We start from the raw sequence: 16,817 nt of genomic DNA, 5'->3' as shown, positions 1-16,817 counted from the left end.
AGGATGACTGATCCCTGTAAAGAAAAAAAAAATGAATGGGACCATGTATCGTTAGATTTCGAGTGAAAGCCTTCTTCTGTCAGCAAGGCCATTGAAGAAGAAATGTGGCTGGGTCTTTCAGCATGACAACAATCCAAAACACACCGCCCGGGTAATGAAGAAGTGGCCTAGCCAGTCTATAGGTCTCAACTCCATAAAAAATCTTTGTAGAGAGTGGACAGTCCGTGTTGCCTAGCGGCATCCCCAAAACATCACTGCTCTAGAGGAGATTTGCATGGAAGAATAGACCAAAACAGAAGCAAGAGTTTGTGAAAACATTGTGAAGACTTACAGAACAAGTTTTACTGCTGTCATTGCCAACAAAGGGTATATAACAAAGTATTGAGTTGAACTTTAGTTATTGACTAAATATTTATTTTCCACTATAATTTTGCTAATAAATTTTAATATCAGACAATGTCATTTTTGTTTTTTTCTTCTCTTTTTTTTCCTCATTTTGTTTCTAGTTGAGTTATACCTATGATGAAAATTACATCTTTTTAAGTGGGAGAACTTGTACAAATGATGGGTGTCTAAATACTTTTTCCCCACTGTATATCAGGCATTGTATAATAAATTCTTATAAAATCAACTTGGACTGTCTTCTGAGTATTAGCAGTGGTATTAGAATGTTCTACCAATTTAATCCCAGTATGATCTTGAGCTGAAAATTCATGCTTTTTTGTCTTCTTGTTTAGACGACCGCAATTCTCTTTTTACTTGTTTAACAAAAAGTCTCTGAAACGTCCCCAATTTGTCCAAAACTCTGCAGCAAGGCTTTTGATTGGGAACGAATAAGCGCACGACTTAAAATATATTTTAAGATTTTAATTTTTGTTTTTAGAGTCTTGCACGGAAAACCCAGAACTATATTTTAACTCTCTCCTCTCCTGCACTTTCCTGGCGACCTGTCCAGTGTGTCCCCTGCCTTCGCCCATAAGTGGCCTGGACAGGCTCCGGCAACTCCATCACCCCGAAAGGGACAAAACTGAAGAAGATGAATGAATGAGTTAAGAGTTCAAGATTCAACACAATCTCTCTGTACTTTTCAATGAGTATGATATTTTATCCGTTTTAACGGAAATTGAAAGTACAGCAACAGTCTTCTTCCAATTTTGGCTTTTCCCATCAGGGGTTGCCACAGCGAAACAACCCCTCTCTCTAGTCGCATGGTTACCTTGGCAATGTTTTACTCTGGATGCCCTTCCTTACGCAACCCTGTCAAGTTTAGCTGAGCTTGGGTCCGGCACAGAAGCAGAGCAGGGAATAGGGAGCAACCCGGATTCGAACCCTGGTTTCGCGGACAGAAGGCGCCGCAAACCAGCACGAGCTAAACCGACTCCCTGAAAGTACGGCAACATTAATAGATGAAATTTTATTTAATTCCTTAAATTATGAAACAAAGTCAGTTATATTGTACACATATATATCCGATCACTTTCTTATATTTCAAATTGTTCAACTTTGTCAATAAAAGATTGAATATCACATTTCAAAATTATAATAATTATATTAAACTTGAATTAAACAATTATTAGAACACATCTTTTTTTTAAATTCTTTAGAGAAGAAGATCCTGATAGAACATATCATGGATTTCACTATTAATCAATGTAGCCTCTGAGAGATCCTTTCCAATTGTGAAAAATGGTTGGGAAGAAAAAAGAAAACTAAGTAAATCATGGTTTACTCATGGTCTGAAAAGGTAATTGTTAAGTATAAACAACTTATACAAGAAGTATTTAAGCTCATCTTCTCCCTTTAATATATAAACTTTTAGGTCATATAGAAAAAAACTAGTAAAAGTTTTCAAGGAAAAAACTTGTACCAGTTGACCTAAAGATTACAAAAGTTATTCCCATATTTAAAAAGGGTTATAAAAACAATGTATTTTACTCTTGACCTATAGCCTGCTTATCCTTTATTTTCTTGTTGTAACATTGTTTGGAGGTGTACCTACAGAACTCACATAAAATTTCTTATGTTATTACAAATCTTGTTTTTTTTTATTCCTTTTGTTGATCTAGGGGTAGCTTTCATATAAGCCTTTAGGCGTCTTCCACTTACCTGCACATTAGCTTGTTTTTTTACGTAAACATTTGTATAATTTTATGATTTGTTTTCTTTGTATACTATGTCACGATTAGCATTTATGTTTCTTTTATTTTTATTCATACATCTTCTAAACCCATTTTGTCCCTTTCAGGGTCAAGAGGCTGCCAAAACCTATCCCGGCCACTCGTAGGTGAAGGCAGGGGACATCCTGGACAGGTCTCTAGTCTATCCCGGGGCCACAAATCACACACCCATGTACACTCACATTCACACCAAGGGATAATTTAGATTAACCAATTAAAACCTATGAGCATGTTTTTTGTTTGTTTTTTTGTTTTTTGGGACGGTGGCAATACTTTTTGTAATATAGTGTATGTCACTAGGGAGACAAGGATCTGACATGGGTAAAAAAATATATCGGACTATTCCGGACTGCGGACTGCCAGCTCACACAGCGGCTTTGTGGCAGTGTATGAGCTTTTCAAAGCAGAAATGCTGCTCAGTCCTTGCAAACCTTTCAAACAATCACCTGGATTTGTGTTTCCAGTCGTGTCCCGACAAAATAAAGGCTGATGTTATTCCCACATATTTACGTGCAGTCAAGATGCAGATTACAGCCTTTCCTGCATAGATTTTATGTTCATCCAAGGCTAATGTTGTTAACGCGTGTTAGCCTTCAATCATGGAAATGTGATAGTTGTTCAGAGAAAAATCATTCAAACTGTGCATAGGAAGAGTAGGACACAAAAGGTCAATGCTTAGGGTGGATTCAGACTGAGAAAACCGTTTGGTCCACACCAAGTCCACTTAATTTGGTCCGAAAATGAAAAATAAAAAAAATTTGGTCCGAATCGAGTCCCGAACCTTGCGAATGGTGTGTATTCAGACTGCCGTCAAGTAGGCCTTCTTGTTCCGGACTAAAGCTTGTACACAAATTCAGCAAAACCTGACTAAAGATCTCTTCACTCATTAGTCAGGAATTACGAGGGCGGGAGAAAAGCAACTAGAGGCAGAAACTATGGAAGTCCTGTGCTTTTAGTTCTTTCAAACTTAATACTTTGCTCACAAATTTTGTACATCTGTATCAACATCAGGGTCAACACTTTTTACTTGCTTTTTTGGTCTGGTGGAGGCAGGCTGCAGGGCGGTTACTGGCAAGAAGACAGCTAAGAAGGTATACTAATAAGTGTTTATGACATATAAATCGTCGGGAAAATGGTGAGAAGCAATTTGTATCACGGTAAAATTGTTTAAATGAGTCTGAATTCATCCGTTTACATTTGAATGAGTTGCTGCGTCTCATCGTTGTTGTGCTTTAAAACCGTATAAAACAGATCTGTTAAGGAACTACAAGGCAGCTTTTAGGGTGACATCACAGCAGCGCCTCTCTGCGCGTGACGCGCAACAAGACACAGAACAGCTTGTAAGAAACGTTTTCAGTGGTGTTAAAATAAAACGTTCTAACAAATAACCATGGACCCTTTTTCTGTTTGATAAACGATAATCATTGCTTTAAATTGTTGCTTTATTTTCCCAAGGCTCATTTGTTGCTACATTTCTACTCTGTGTACGTCGGCTACGGAGGTTGTTTTGGTCCAGTGGTTCCACTCCGAGGATGGATTGTGTTCAGACTGAGGAATCTCAGAGCAAAACGAATCTCAGTCCAATTGGAAACGAATCTAGACCACCTCGGAAGATGGGTCCAAGAGCGGTTCATGGTCCTGAACCAGGGTCTGCTTGGGTTTCAGGCTGAAAATTTGTTCGGGATTATCAGGGAAAAGAAACTCTGGTTCACTTTAAGCAAACCAAATGTGTCTAGTCTGAATACACAAAAAATAAGCAGGCTGTGTATCTGGGCATGTGAAAGGGCAAATGCATAAGAAAGTGATGGACAAGCAGTCGTAAAAGAGTTTGGAAATAAACCCCTTCAAGAATTTTGAGCAGATTCAAAAGAAATTGACTGATGCTGGAGATTTATTATAATTTCCTTTCAAACATCTGCAGTTTTGGTCATTCAGAAACTGGAATTTTCCCCTTTCATCATCTTTCATGTTTTACACACTCTAGTTCAAAAGTGAAAATATTCAGTTCAACAATGTGTTGGTGTTGAAGGTCAAGGGAAACTGATAAATTTAAAAAAGCAACTCAAATAATATATAATAAAGCTCAAATAAATTCTTTGTGTGGGTGCTTACCAAAATGAGATAATACAATAAAAACCTGACCCTGTGTAAGAAGTAGTATTTAAATTGGCATAAAGTTCAAATGATCCCTAACCAAAACATTTATTTTAACAATATTTTGGATTCTAAAGCTACATAATATCAGTCCACTTGAGCATCTCTGACATGCTAAAGGTCCAGAGACTGGTAGGTTGGGAGCTTCATGTTATGATGGGAATCTGCAGCAAGAGCGTGATGCTATCATTTCATCATGGGTCAAAATGTCTGAGAAATTATTACAAAACATTGACTTTCTGCCAAAAATGACTTCTGTTACCGATGGGGCTGAGATTAAAAAATTGATTAATCTAATCCAATCAATCTTGACTTTGAAAATATCAATTCATCTAATTTGCGGATTGATTTTCCTAAAAACAAATTTTGTTGCCTCTTTTATTTTGGCCAAAAAACTGTTTTTTGGCCATTTTTTCATTTAATATTTCATTGTTGTATCAATGTAAGATATTCAATTGTCAAGTAAAAACAAAAGTGAAAACTATTTTTTATAACCATACTTAATTAGATTTGGGATGGAAATTTGAAAAATAATGAACATTTGAGCAAATCTTGTTGAATTAGAAAATAAATTGATTTATTAGTTTGTCAGTGATGTATTGACTGATATTTACCCAAATACACTTAATTCATTACAACAAGCTTTTGTTAAAAGTGCTTCTAAAAAAAATGTTATATTGCAAAACTTGGTTTGACTCAAAGATTTCTACATTTTTGCAAAATCTTTATGAAATAACTACAGTATGTTGTACATCTTGTTGTATAGCCTTATTGATCACTTTTGGAAAAAGTGTTAGATTTTACAAACACTTCATACTTTCCCCAATTTTATTATTCACTGCTTAATCAAAAATGGCTCTTTCACTTGGAACGTAATTATTAATTTAACTTCTAAAAGGCATTTACATGATTTCTATGAACACATATTCAGCAAATTACCAGAATATTGCTTTTAGCTAATTCACATTGCCTTTGAAACAGAACAGAGAAGTTTAATGTTGCATTATATATTCATCATAGTTTGTGTGTGGGCAGATTGAGGGTACGGTTCATGAAATAAATTAGCCTGACTTATCTGTGTGCTCTCTTCATTTGCCCACAAATTAGTTTGCACGAAAACATTTTTTTTCCTTATATAAATATAATTTTGAGCGTATTTCATGAATGTTAGTGGGTTTAAAGGTTTGTTAATTTTTGTATTTTGCGTTATCTTAAATGGGAGAAAGCAGTGTGGCCTGACTTTTCATGTAGTTTGTTTAGCCTGGAGTCTAGGTGAAGGACTACATTATTGTGCAACATGAAGTGCATTCGGAAGTTAATGATGCTGTCAATCAATGCTGGCCTCAATTTAAATCTGAGGTTTGAAGGTCGAAAAAGCCCTGACTTTTATTGCTTTTTTTTCTCAGCAGCGCAGTGCTTCCACAGTGAGCTACCTCAAAAACTGGAATGATCAGTGATCAGGGACCCAATCAGTGTTTTGTCGCACTTTTTCTGTAAATAAGGACTTCTAACTTGGAGTGGAATTCAATATTTTCTGTGTTGAAGCATGGAAAAGCAGCATCATTTCCTTTTCTGCCTACACCAGAATGAGCTTTTATCTGACTGACAGATTTGCTATTAGCACATCATAAGGACAATAATGAAATCATGAGAACATCCTTCAGATGAAGAGCAGATGTCAAGATTAATCACTGTGAAACAAAAGAACTATCAGATTCTACAAGCCATTTTTACACAAATCTATCGCCACTTCTTTTGGTTCAGTCCTTTTATGCATTCCGCTCCTCTCCAGAGTAGACATGACACCGCCGAGAGGAACCTCTGGCAAAAGTCGGAATTATGAGCAGCGCTGAGGATGTTTATTTGGAGGAGATCTCACCCCACGCACACAGCAGCATGAAAGGTGCTTAACCAAAGATAGGTTTCTGCTCTGATTATGAATTAAATCCCGCTGGTTCATTTATACTCAACTTGCAGACCCAGAGCCCTCAGTAGAGTGCATGAAACTGTCCTGTTTAACTGCCACTGTGAGCGTTTCAAGAGATCCTGAATACCTAAAGGTGTGTATAGTCACAACGTGTTTTTTTCTCCCCTTTTTTTGTCAGATAACATTGACATATCAGGACATATCACTTCAATCCTTGCAATCTGCAGATGAATGTTTGTTTTGCTTGGCAATGAATACCAAGAAACAGTTTTTTATACTTTTGTATTTTGTTACTTCTCACCTTGAATTCCTGTTTTTTTAATTCCTATTAAGGGAGGTTTTTTGGTTTGTTTTGTTTTGAAAGTTTTTACCAACTTGATTTTGTTGGTTGCGTTTTCTTCTTTTTAGTTGTAGGAATTTATATAAATAAGGAGTTTTGCTGCGTCGTTCAGTTTTGCATGCTGCATGTAAGGCCTTCAATCACTTTGTCCACGTTAAAAGGAGATGCCACTTTAACTGCTTGGAAAAGATAGACCCAATAGAAGCTAACACAAGGCTCAAATATGCAGACATGCATTTAAATTTAACCATTTCAATCAACATATAAATGATTTATTCAGCAGAAGAATAGAAATCTATTTTGAAGAAAGACAAGCCTGGGTCAAAGCACAGGACATTTCAACATTTCTAGAATTTCTATAATGTTTTGCACATATGTGAGATGGAAACACAGCTATTGTTTATCTAACAAGTCTTTTTAACAGGTTTTTGTTGGTGTAGTTCTGATACCAAGCAGTTCACTATGTCAATCACTTCAAACAATGTTTAACTAAAGTATAATAATAAAGTATAATATAAAACCTTGTAACTTAAGAAATGAAAGAAATGTAAATATACTTTCATCCTGAAGGTGAGCAAAGGGCCTTTTAGTAATATCAGCAGCATATGCAAACCATCGAGAACTGTTGATGCCAGCTGCAAAGTCTTACAGGTGAAGGTAGAAAGGTAGACTTGTTAAACAAGATTCTACATAGCAACAAGCACAAACAAAGCAAGGGGAATATCTTAAGTACAAAGAAGGCAGGATGTTCAGACTTTCTGGAAATGGATATATGGGTTTATGGCAGACGAAGTGTGCATTATCAGACATTGACATGGAAGCCTGAATCGAGGTGTGTTAAATTCTGATAATGCACACTTCGAACGCCATTAACCCGCTGATACCATGGTCACTTACAAAAGAAAGAAATATTTAATCAGTTTTTAGTCATTCGTTCTTGTTATTTGTTCGGTTTAGATTGCTTTTTTCTCAAAAAAGCGGACTATTTGTTAAATGGTGCTGCGCGTTGTCACAGTAACATGTCACACTTAGCTGGGTGAGCCAGCACCGACCTCAACCACAGCAGCAAAGCGATATATATGCCAATTGCATGATAGGTTAAATAAAGCATCAGTTCATAGAGAAAGTTCACCTCTTACTGCTTGATTTTTTCCAGATGATGAAGCTAAAGTTTGTTTTAAAGAAGCCGGCGCAGTGAAGTAGAACATTTAGGTTCTGTGACTGGGATGTCTTTTTTTGGGCGTATACAATCAGTGTTGATTATCAATTTTTAATCCACACTCAGCAGCCAATCAGAATCGAGTATTCACCCGGACCATGGTATAACACACAATTATATATGAACGTGGAAAAACAATGCATGTTACCTCACTTTTTTAGGGACCTGCTGAGAGTTCCTCTACCTTTTTACAATAGTTTGTCAATAAACACAAACTCAAAATAAATGTGTGGCTTATGAATTCTTCCCCTCACAGAAGATGATTTTCACAGCTCACATACTTTATTGAAGTAAACATAGTTGGGTGTCACATGAGAAACCCCAGGTGTGCCAAACCATGCAGCATGCACCAAGGAGACCCTGGTACTTCTTTTTAGAAAAATCTGAAAAGGCTACCTAACAAGAGAACCACTTTTAATGCAGAAAATAATAAGATTTCAAACAAATGTAAAATAATTGCATGATCTTGCAGTATTTTAAAGCGATATTTTCCTTATTTCTTTTTTTCACTCTGTTTCTTTTTTAAATGAAAAATACTTATGCTTACTCACACAGTGCTGTTGCAATCAGGTTATACTGTTTACACCTGATCTATTCAATTACTCTCTGTAGTTTATTTGAAAATGCTTGTTTTAACTTTTGAAGGCAATTTTTTAACAGGAAGAGGTTAATGCAGGGTTTAAGCAAAAATGAGTAATTGTGCATAATTTCTGTACATACTTCATGCCCTTCAAGCTTCAGCTCCAGCTGGTATTTAATATGCTTTTAGAAAAAAAAACACAAATAACTTTGCAGAAATCTGGCAATAACATAAATCTTTAAACTTCTTTTAAAACCCTGTGTTTTAATTGGGGCAAATTCCATTTTATTTTATATTACTAATAGTTAAAAAAAAAGCGTGGAAAAACCTTTTGTAGAATTTTAACTCATCCTTTATGTAGAAAACATTTGGACAATTTAATGAATTACTCAGTTTTGAAAGCACTTCGAGTCAGTTAAGATTATGTGATGATTCACATGTAAGAATTATTAATTTTTCCTATATAAATCCCCATCTACTGAACAGCACGTGACGGAGAGTCATAAAAATGATATTACATAACAGCCATTACAGGCAATTCAGTTAATAGGCTATTTTCTTGCTGCGTTTTGCTGCAGTTGAGTTTGAATGGAACTTGCCGGAGCCCATTTTTCACAAAATCATCAGGTATGATAAAAGCTAAGTAGTCTGCTGGTGCGGATCCATGAATCATCCCCCCTCCAAGCCATGTGGTCAGAGTGATTGTCAATTCCACAACACAATAAAATGGCAAACCAAAATGAAAAGCAAAAACACAAAATCTAGATTTGTGATATATTGATATTTAATTATTCAAGTCTTAGTAGTTTATTCCTCATAGCACTGTTTAAAATGTAATTGTTGAATTGCACTGCGCTTAGTTAGACTCTCTAATGACTTGTTATTGGGCTCAGAAAAGAGACTGTTCTCTATTCTGGATCTGTTAGACCTCAGTCTAGCCTTTGACACTATCAACCACAGCATTTTACTCCAAAGATTAGAGCATGACATAAGGATCAGAGGATCTGCCCTCCGGTGGTTTGAATTGTTTTTATCTGATAGGTACCAGTTTGCTAATGTAAATGGACCGTTTTCTCATTGCACTCAAGTTAGCTATGGAGTCACACAGGGCTCAGTTCTAGGACCCATCCTGTTTATGCTTTATATGCTGCCCTTTGGAAACATAATTAGGAAACACAGAATTAATTTTCACTGTTACACAGTTGTATGTATCCATTAAACCTGACTAGAATGACCATATAGAGAAACTTAATGCCTGCATCTGAGACATCAAAACCTGGATAACAATGCTTACCTCCTCTTAAACCCAGAGAATACTACAGTCATTATACCAGGTCCTAAATACCTGAGGGATGCTCTCTCTGATCAGATAGTCTCCCTGGATGGTGTAAGTATAGCCTCCAATTTCACAGTTAAAAAAAAGAAGTTTTAATTGACCAGGATTTATCATTTAAGGCTTACATATCACAGGCTTGTAAAACACACAAAACATCACACATTTTTTCACCTGCACAACATAGCTAAGATCAGAAATATATTATCTAAGTGATGCTGAAACTTATTCATGCATTTGTTACGTGTAGGTTGGATTACTGTAACTCTTTTTTAGCAGCGTGCCCTTAAAGTTCTTTAAAAAGTCTTCAGCTTGTTTAGAACGCAGCAGCAAGATTGTTAACAGGAACTAGCAGAAAAGAAAACATTACCCCTTCGTTAGCTTCACTTCACAGGCTCCCAGTTGAGTCTAGAATCAAGTTCAAAATCCTCCTGCTAACCTATAAGGCCTTAAATGGTATGACCCCATCCTATATTAAAGATCTCATAGTGCCTTACCAACCAAACAAAACACTTCGCTCACAAAATGCAGGACTGCTTGTGGTTTCTAGAATTTGTCAAAGCACAGTTGGAAGTAGAGCCTTTAGTAGCTTATGGAATGAGCTCCCAGCTCATGTCAGCGAGGCTGACACAGTTCCTACATTCAAAGTTAGACTTAAAACATTCCTCTTTGGACAGGCTTATTGCAGACTAGCTAGTAATCAGAGAATATTTACCTTATTGCTCCCCCTACCTCACCTACTGTAATGAATTTTGGGGGAATAATTACAATTTTCATCACATTTATTATACATATTTCTCCGCAGAGGGAAGAATGTTTAATAAACAGTTCCCCCTGCTTAGATTAACACTATATTGCATTACTACTAATATCCCAAACACGTATATTTTCCAGTATTATTATTAATATCCACTATAAGTACCATAGTGCATGCAACTTACTATAAACATGTTTGAATTAAATTTCAATAAGAATTAGTTGCTAGTGAGCTGCTGGAAGTTAGAAGCTGGGGAAAGTATGGTGCACTGGGGTTCTGTCCTCCACTCTCATCTACATGTCCTCTCCTCTATTCTTGATAATTTATTTATCATTTAGTTATCCATGTCTTTGTTTGGTGCAGTACAATTCATGTGTTGTCCCTCTTTCCCACTCCCCTCCAGGGGAGCAGGAGTGATTCAAATTGGCCTGTCCATGCTCGTGTACTTAGCCATGAACCTAGCCTCTGGCTCGTCTCGCACCCCTAGCCGTCCCCCAACTCCATTTGGATGAAGTCCATCTGCTGGACTATTTAAACGTGTAGTCGTAGAGTTAGATAAGCTAATTCTTCTAAGCTAAGAGTTGTGGTACAGCGCCTGTCCTTCCTGGGAGAGGATCCCTCCTTCATGTGGACACCCCTGAGGATTTTTCACAATTACCAATTGATTTTTATGACAGATATTATGTTCCTATACCATTACCGATATGAAGCCCATTGATACAACTATTGTTGTAATACTGGGCTATATAAATAAAATGTAATTGAATTGAATTAGTAAAATTTTATATAATATTTCCTTATTTAAACTAGTCCCAAAAAATAGCTTCACTTGGTGTGTGTTTACACAAAGATGAAAAAAGCTGTCACAGTGTAAAAGCAAAAAAAAGAAAAAGGAAACTAACCTTCCAGATCTAATTACATTAGACAGCATAATGTCAAGTTAAATGCATCCCACAGTGGCACACCTTTCTACTCACATCATCAGGCTTCACAATGTCCACTTTAATTATCTGTGAGAAGAATCTTCTCATCTCATTACTGCTTGCAGATTCTGTCCAAATAAAAGGAGTGCCTTTGGCTGAAATGGATGAGGTTTTTGCCTTAATATGCTCTAAACCAACTTTGAAGGGAATGATCTGTGGGTGTACAGCAGTCGCAGCTGCTTTGTGAGCTTGTAAGTGGATGGCGTACAAGGGTGCGCTTTTAAATAATGTGCAAGAAGGAGTCTGAAGAAGTTCACGGTTCAAAGTGTTCATCAAAATTCACGCACTGTGAGCTCTCTTTGCTGTGTCGAAACCAACCTGCTGAGCTGTGCTGGAGGAAATCTATAGAAACAAATTAACTCGACGTCTGTTGGTTTGGACATGTGCACAAGATAACAGGCTTCAATTACATAGCTCTTCTCCTAATTGAAAATGCAGCTAATAGCTTAAGAGCTTCCTATCTGGGGAAGCTTGAAAAAACCCATGCAGAAGGCACATTGGATTCCAGGATTTAGTCTGTGCCTCTGAGTCTGGGCTTTAGCCCTGCAGCAATTGCTTCAAAAACAGCATTTCTTTGGCTTTCATCTTCCCTGACACTACACAGTGTCACTGTAAACTGAGAAGGATCTTTACATGCCAAAGGAGACTGTGCTAAATTGATTCTCGTACTTGCATTGGTAAAAAGAAAGTGTAGATTAGATGCATGCCTGTTGCAAGCTGCAGCAGGGTCACCCCGCTCACGTCAGCTCCAGCTAATAGAAATAGAAAGATTTCTTTTTTAAAAAGTATAATCCGTTTTTGTCGTTTTCCACCTTTTGTTGTGGTTCAAGAATGAGGCTAGCAAACCAAATCTTAGAAAGAAACATGCATAAATATCATCTGGTTATGCATGAAAATCACCACAATGAACTCAAAACACTGCTGCCTTAAAGACCCACTCCAGTGAAAATTGTGTTTTGGATGTTTTTAACATTCTTTTGCCATTTATCTCATAATGGAGGACATATATACTGTACAGAGAAAATTAGGAATAAAACTGCATTTCAAATCATTGTGAATCAGTTTTAGATTCAAAAGTAACATTTGTGAAAGATTGTTTTTTTATGTAGAAAATACACTGGAGGGGTCACAAGCTCCCTGCTCTGCTCCATTCGAATGCATTCACCTGTGGACAAATACATCCATGTATGTCTTCATTTTCCATGTCTGAGCTGGCATCTGGCTCCAAACTGTACGACTGGAAAGTTCCAATATTGCTCATCATCCACTGGTAATGTCAGGTTGGAGTTATGAGGGTCTGTAAGCTATAGCGAGAAAGAGTGTAAACTAAGGGTTGATAGGAAATGAGGGCAGGCTTACTCTGCGCCAATAGTCCTGCCCACAACTCAGAGGTGAATTTCTAACAAACTACTGCCGCTCTGCAGGAACTATGTCCTAGAAAACAACACAGTTTTTCTTTTTTTTGGGCAAAAAACGCATAATCAACATTTAAAGACTACTGGGAATTATTTTGTAATAGACCAAAATATGATTGAAGTGGGACTTTAAAGCTATCTTTACACAAAAGCCACAAAAGAAAATACACTTCTTACCCCAAACTTTTATTTTAGAAAAACTCAGCTAATTTAACTGCATGTGCACCAAAATCCTTCAGAAATACAACTGAGACCATCACAAGTGTCTGTGCTGAGTTCCATAATGGTTAAAAATAACAGGAAGAGTTATACACTGCAGTCTGCTGACCTAAAACATATTTTTAAATGATTTGTTGGCCCCACAGAGAATATGGTCAATGGGCTGTGTGGCAGTGAGAGATAAAATGTAGTCTCTGAGCCGCAAAGACAGAAACAATGGAGAAGAAAGATGTCTACTGAACTCCACAGCACCTCTGGTTAATAACACAAAAGGTTCCAGCAGTGTGTTTCAGGTTTTTTTCTCCTCCTAGCAACACATCCTGTTAATCACACTTAACTGTTATGACAAAAAGGAGACAAGTGTTAGTAAAAACAGAACAGATGCTGAGAGTTTGGAGGTAAACATTCACACATTCAACCCACATGATTTTGGTTGTGTTTTTCTTTTGTGTATCAAAAAATTGTCTAAAAGTGGATATTCCCAGTCTTTTTTTTTTAGACAAAAGCTTTGCTTTCATATTTCTGACATTAACCAACGCAGCATAATGCAGTTTCTCACTGCAGCAGCACGCCAGAGCCAAACAGAAATTGAGCCCAAATGCATAATTTATTTTTTATTTGGCCACGGGCCTTTATGGTGTACTCCACCCTGCAGTGACTGTTTGAACTTTGGAAATTAAACTAATGAGAAAAAATGCTAAACACACTGTTACTGCAGGCAGACAGTGAGATATATGACGATCAGCTGGTGTGATTAAGAACATTTACATGCTTTACAGAACAGAAAACAAATATTTCGATTCCAACAAGTTGTGTGTTTGCCACTATGGCTGTTGTAGCAAAAACACAGGATAAGAAAGTACCACCTGCACAGTGACTTGATCTAATGCATTGCTGTTGTTCCATTCGGGCCACCAAGTCATTTGTGTCTGAAGAAGGGGCAGGCTGATGATACAAAAATTAATCAAGGGGCCTGTTCCTGTAGGTAATGAAAGATAAATCTCTTGTGCATATTGCATGGTGGTGTAAGCAAGTAACCCCAGAAAGAGGAGCTGCCATTGCAGTTTCAGCAAATGGGAATAATATTTAAAGCAGCAGCTTGGCAGTCATATGGAATTGAACAAACTGCTATTTTGCAAAACGAGTCACCATGCACTGATATTTGCTTCCTTATCCCACAGCAAAGGAGAAACTAACATTCTTTCTCATGGAGTGTCAGAAAATTTACCTCTTACGCCTTTGCAGTGGAAATTGGTTTTTGGAGGGCAACAGTCATACCTCACATTCCCTCGAGCCTGAGATCGTGTATGTATAAGGTCCTGTTCCATTAACCAGAACATCCATAGTCTCTGAGTGGGAAGGTTTGTAGTCCACGTAATATTCTTGCAGTGGAGAATTAAAAGAGCGCTCGATCTCCCGAGCCTTTTTCTGGCGCTTTTTGACTGCTGAGCGCAGCTGAAGCTGTTTGAGACTGTTGGGATAGTGTTTCCACGACACGTAGATCACTAGCAGAATTATGGTCACGAATAGGGAAAGGGCCACGCTGCCGGCTATGATTTTGTGGAAGGATACAAGCTCACTGTCAGGCAGGGGGGAGGTGGGGGAGGCCTGGGAAGGTGAAGGGGAAGAAGAATCCGTCCTGTTCCAGATCAGCTTTTGATCCACAGAGGACTGCGTGGGAAAAGACGGCAGCTCCGTCTGAAACACAGAAGTGAGGGGCAAGGTCGTGGAGGTGAGTGGAGTTGGCGTTGCTGTACAGACATTGTAAGTGTCCACCACATCTGTTACTTTCTCTCCTTGGGCCTCCTTAGGAGTGGCGCAAATCATAGTTGTCCCCTTGTTACCCTTAAAGGCTTTGAGCCAAGATATCAGAGGACATATGTTGGGGTTACAGTGCCACAAATTGCCAGCCAGGCTGATGGTTGTGAGGGAGATCCAGGTGTCCACCGTCTGCTGAGAAATGTTGGTGAGTTTGTTGGAGTCCAGATTAAGAGTCTGAAGGTTAGGCAGGCACTGAAATGTGTTTGAATCCAGAATGTCCAACTCATTTCCTGTGAGGTCCAACTTTTGTAAGGAAGTCCACATCCACGGCAGACCCTGGTTAAGCAATTTTATCCTGTTCCACTGCAGGTAAAGCGCCCGTAGGTTAGTCAAGCGGGGGAAATGAGCAAAGTTTATCTTTGAAAACTGATTGTGCTCCAAATGAAGCTCAATCAACTTTAGGAGTCCTGCAAAGGCATTTCGTGTAAGGCTCCTCAGCCTGTTGTAGCCAACATCAAGAAACTCCAGGTTGCGACAATCAAGAAAAACACGCATGGGGATGGTTTTTAAGGAGTTTGACCTCAAGTGCAGGCTGAGCAGCTTTCGTAAACCAAAAAACTGGTTTGGCTGGAGAACCTGCAGCTTGTTGTAGGACAGATCAAGGTTTCGTAAATTGGGGACATCGTGAAACGTGTTGTTTTTTAACTTTGTGAGCTTATTTGAGCTGAGAATCAGTTCCTTGAGCCTCCGTATCCCGTGGAAGGCCTGGCCATCCACAGCATTGATGTAATTATGGTCCAGGTAGAGCCAAACGAGTTGACTCAGTGCTGCAAACTGGTGGGCTCTTAGGCTTACCAGGCTGTTGTAGCGAAGGGACAGACCCTGTGTGCCCACAGACACATTGTTTGGCATGTCGTGAAAGGCATTCGATTCACAGTATATTATTTTCCCATCACACCTGCAGCTATGGGGACAGGGGCGCTCCCGGTTCGGAGCCGCAAACAACCATGTGGGTACCACCACTATGAAGATAAGCCACTGGAAAAGCACGGGGAGTCCTGGAGGTACAAAAAAGTGACAGATGTGAGAGTATACCGAATACCACCTATGCACAATTTCAATTAAACATCAAAAACCTAATGAAGAGGGTTGGTCAGTGCAACCCATACAATCACAGTCATGCCTTTGGGGCTCTTGTAAGGTGAGTGACAGCTGCATGTATCCTGTCCTTTTTCTTTTTAAAACATGCAACTACTGGTAAGCTGCAGGGTTTAGATGCACCTGCAGCATCAGCCTTGACTGACTGACCTGCACTTAGACACACGTCAAGAGACAGCGCAGAAACAAACGCTTCCAAACATACCCATCCTGGCGCGGTGTATCCTCGTGTCCGCGGCTCTCAGCTGCATGCCTCCCAGCTCTACATGTCACCCGCCAGCTCGCCAAAACAGTGGCACGCTCAACCAGCCGTCTGCGCGGAGGAGTCGCGCGCTCTGCGCCGCAGCAGTCAGACCCGCTCACGGCCGCACACCTGTCGGAAACGACAGAAGGTGCGCATCAGCCTGCAGTCTGTAGTTTGCCCCGGTGCCGCACAGCGTGAGCCGGATAACGCATTTCTCACACAGGACGGAGAGCTCTCGCAGCTCGTGATCCAGTCACTCTTCCACGCAGGTGGTGGGAGGCTTAAGAATCCAATCCAAGCAACGGCTCGCCAATTGTTGATTAAAATAATAAATAAAAAGTGTGAGGAAGTGTGTCAGTCTGGAAGTAACAAACTGGTAGCATCCTGCGGCAGGTGAGAGGAGGAAAGGGGCAGACTGCAGCGGGTTGACCGAAGCATCAAGAATAAATCAGTTGTTAAGCAACAGGAACGACATTTGTGAGGAGAAGAGGACCGAGCTGAGACTCTGTTTCAGGACTCGAGACGCCCCCTGGCGGCCGCAACAGGAAGC

The 16,817-nt window shown here is 39.0% G+C and overlaps 1 protein-coding gene across 2 annotated transcripts in view; it reads right to left on the bottom strand.

The window, feature by feature from the left end:
• LOC101169294 (leucine-rich repeat transmembrane neuronal protein 4) overlaps positions 1-16,817 on the bottom strand; it is a 151,092-nt gene extending 134,275 nt beyond the window's left edge. The window contains exons 1-3 of one of the 2 annotated variants that reach the window (XM_023958658.1): positions 16,487-16,817; positions 16,229-16,396; positions 14,333-15,923 (exon numbers count right to left, since the gene is read on the bottom strand). In XM_023958658.1, coding sequence (XP_023814426.1) covers positions 14,377-15,923; positions 16,229-16,274 — 1,593 coding nt within the window. In that variant the 5' untranslated portion in view covers positions 16,275-16,396; positions 16,487-16,817 and the 3' untranslated portion in view covers positions 14,333-14,376. Of the gene's footprint in view, positions 1-14,332; positions 15,924-16,228 lie in introns of both variants that reach the window. The other variant, XM_023958657.1, reaches the window with a different exon arrangement.

The sequence above is a fragment of the Oryzias latipes genome, chromosome 9, assembly GCF_002234675.1.
Source record: "Oryzias latipes chromosome 9, ASM223467v1".
Classification (NCBI taxonomy): domain Eukaryota; kingdom Metazoa; phylum Chordata; class Actinopteri; order Beloniformes; family Adrianichthyidae; genus Oryzias; species Oryzias latipes.
Note: the sequence above shows the minus strand (reverse complement) of the source record. Positions and strands in the feature narration are given on the sequence as shown.